Source organism: Hipposideros armiger, unplaced genomic scaffold, assembly GCF_001890085.2.
Source record: "Hipposideros armiger isolate ML-2016 unplaced genomic scaffold, ASM189008v1 scaffold_2407, whole genome shotgun sequence".
NCBI lineage: Eukaryota > Metazoa > Chordata > Mammalia > Chiroptera > Hipposideridae > Hipposideros > Hipposideros armiger.
In genome coordinates this window covers 2360-3434 of record NW_017733740.1, presented here as the reverse complement: position 1 = coordinate 3434, position 1075 = coordinate 2360, and the positions used below count along the sequence as shown (strand labels likewise).

At 44.0% G+C, this 1075-nt stretch overlaps 1 protein-coding gene across 1 annotated transcript; it reads left to right on the top strand.

Annotated features, from left to right (window-relative positions):
- Positions 1-224: 224 nt before the first annotated feature.
- Positions 225-1070, top strand: LOC109378663 (olfactory receptor 11H4; the record flags this gene model as incomplete). Its single annotated transcript, XM_019634976.1, has 1 exon — positions 225-1070. A coding segment is annotated over exon 1 (822 nt), but the record flags the coding sequence as incomplete, so codon positions are not given.
- Between the last annotated feature and the right edge of the window lie 5 nt (positions 1071-1075).

Genomic DNA, 1075 nt, shown 5'->3' with positions numbered 1-1075 from the left:
GTAGTTTGTCTGGTTGTACCACCAGTGTGGAAAATTCTTGCTGCATTGGATTCTAGTAAAATAATACTGAGATTTAGAACCAAAATCAGTTCAAAGTAAGGTGGAATTTATTCCCATCTGATCTCAAAATATATCTTAAAATTTCCTGTAGAGCTTAAGTTCCCTTCTCAATCAAGTGCTTGAGATATGTAGGCAGCAACGCAACTTGGGTGACACTCGTGTCTTTCTTCTTCATAGATTTAAGACCCATGAACAGGTCAGCAACACACATTGTGACTAAGTTTGTTCTCCTTGGATTCCCTGGTTGCTTGGAGATACAGATTTTCCTCTTCTCACTGTTTTTGGTGATTTATGTCTTGACCTTGCTGGGGAATGGAGCCATTATCTGTGCAGTGAGATGGGACCCACGTCTACACACCCCTATGTACTTTCTGCTGGGAAACTTTGCCTTCCTTGAGATCTGGTATGTTTCCTCCACTGTTCCTAATCTGCTAGTCAACATTCTCTCCAAAACCAAGACTATCTCATTTTCTGGCTGCTTCCTGCAGTTCTATTTCTTCTTTTCCCTTGGCACAACTGAATGTCTCTTCCTGGCAATAATGGCTTATGATCGGTACCTGGCCATCTGCCGCCCACTGCACTATCCCACCATCATGACTGGGAAGCTCTGTGGAATGCTGGTGTCTCTCTGCTGGCTCACTGGATTCCTTGGATACCCAGTTCCCATTTTCTTCATCTCCCAACTCCCCTTCTGTGGACCCAATGTCATTGATCACTTTCTGTGTGACATGGACCCACTGATGGCTCTGTCCTGTGCTCCAGCCCCCATTACTGAATTTATTTTCTATACTCAGAGCTCCCTTGTCCTCTTTTTCACTATTATGTACATTCTTCGATCCTATACCCTGTTGCTCAGAGCTGTTTTTAAAGTCCCTTCTGCAGCTGGCCGGAAAAAGGCCTTTTCTACCTGTGGTTCTCATTTAGCTGTGGTGTCTCTTTTCTATGGAACAGTCATGGTAATGTATGTGAGCCCTACACATGGCATCCCAATTTTGATGCAGAAGATCCTCACACT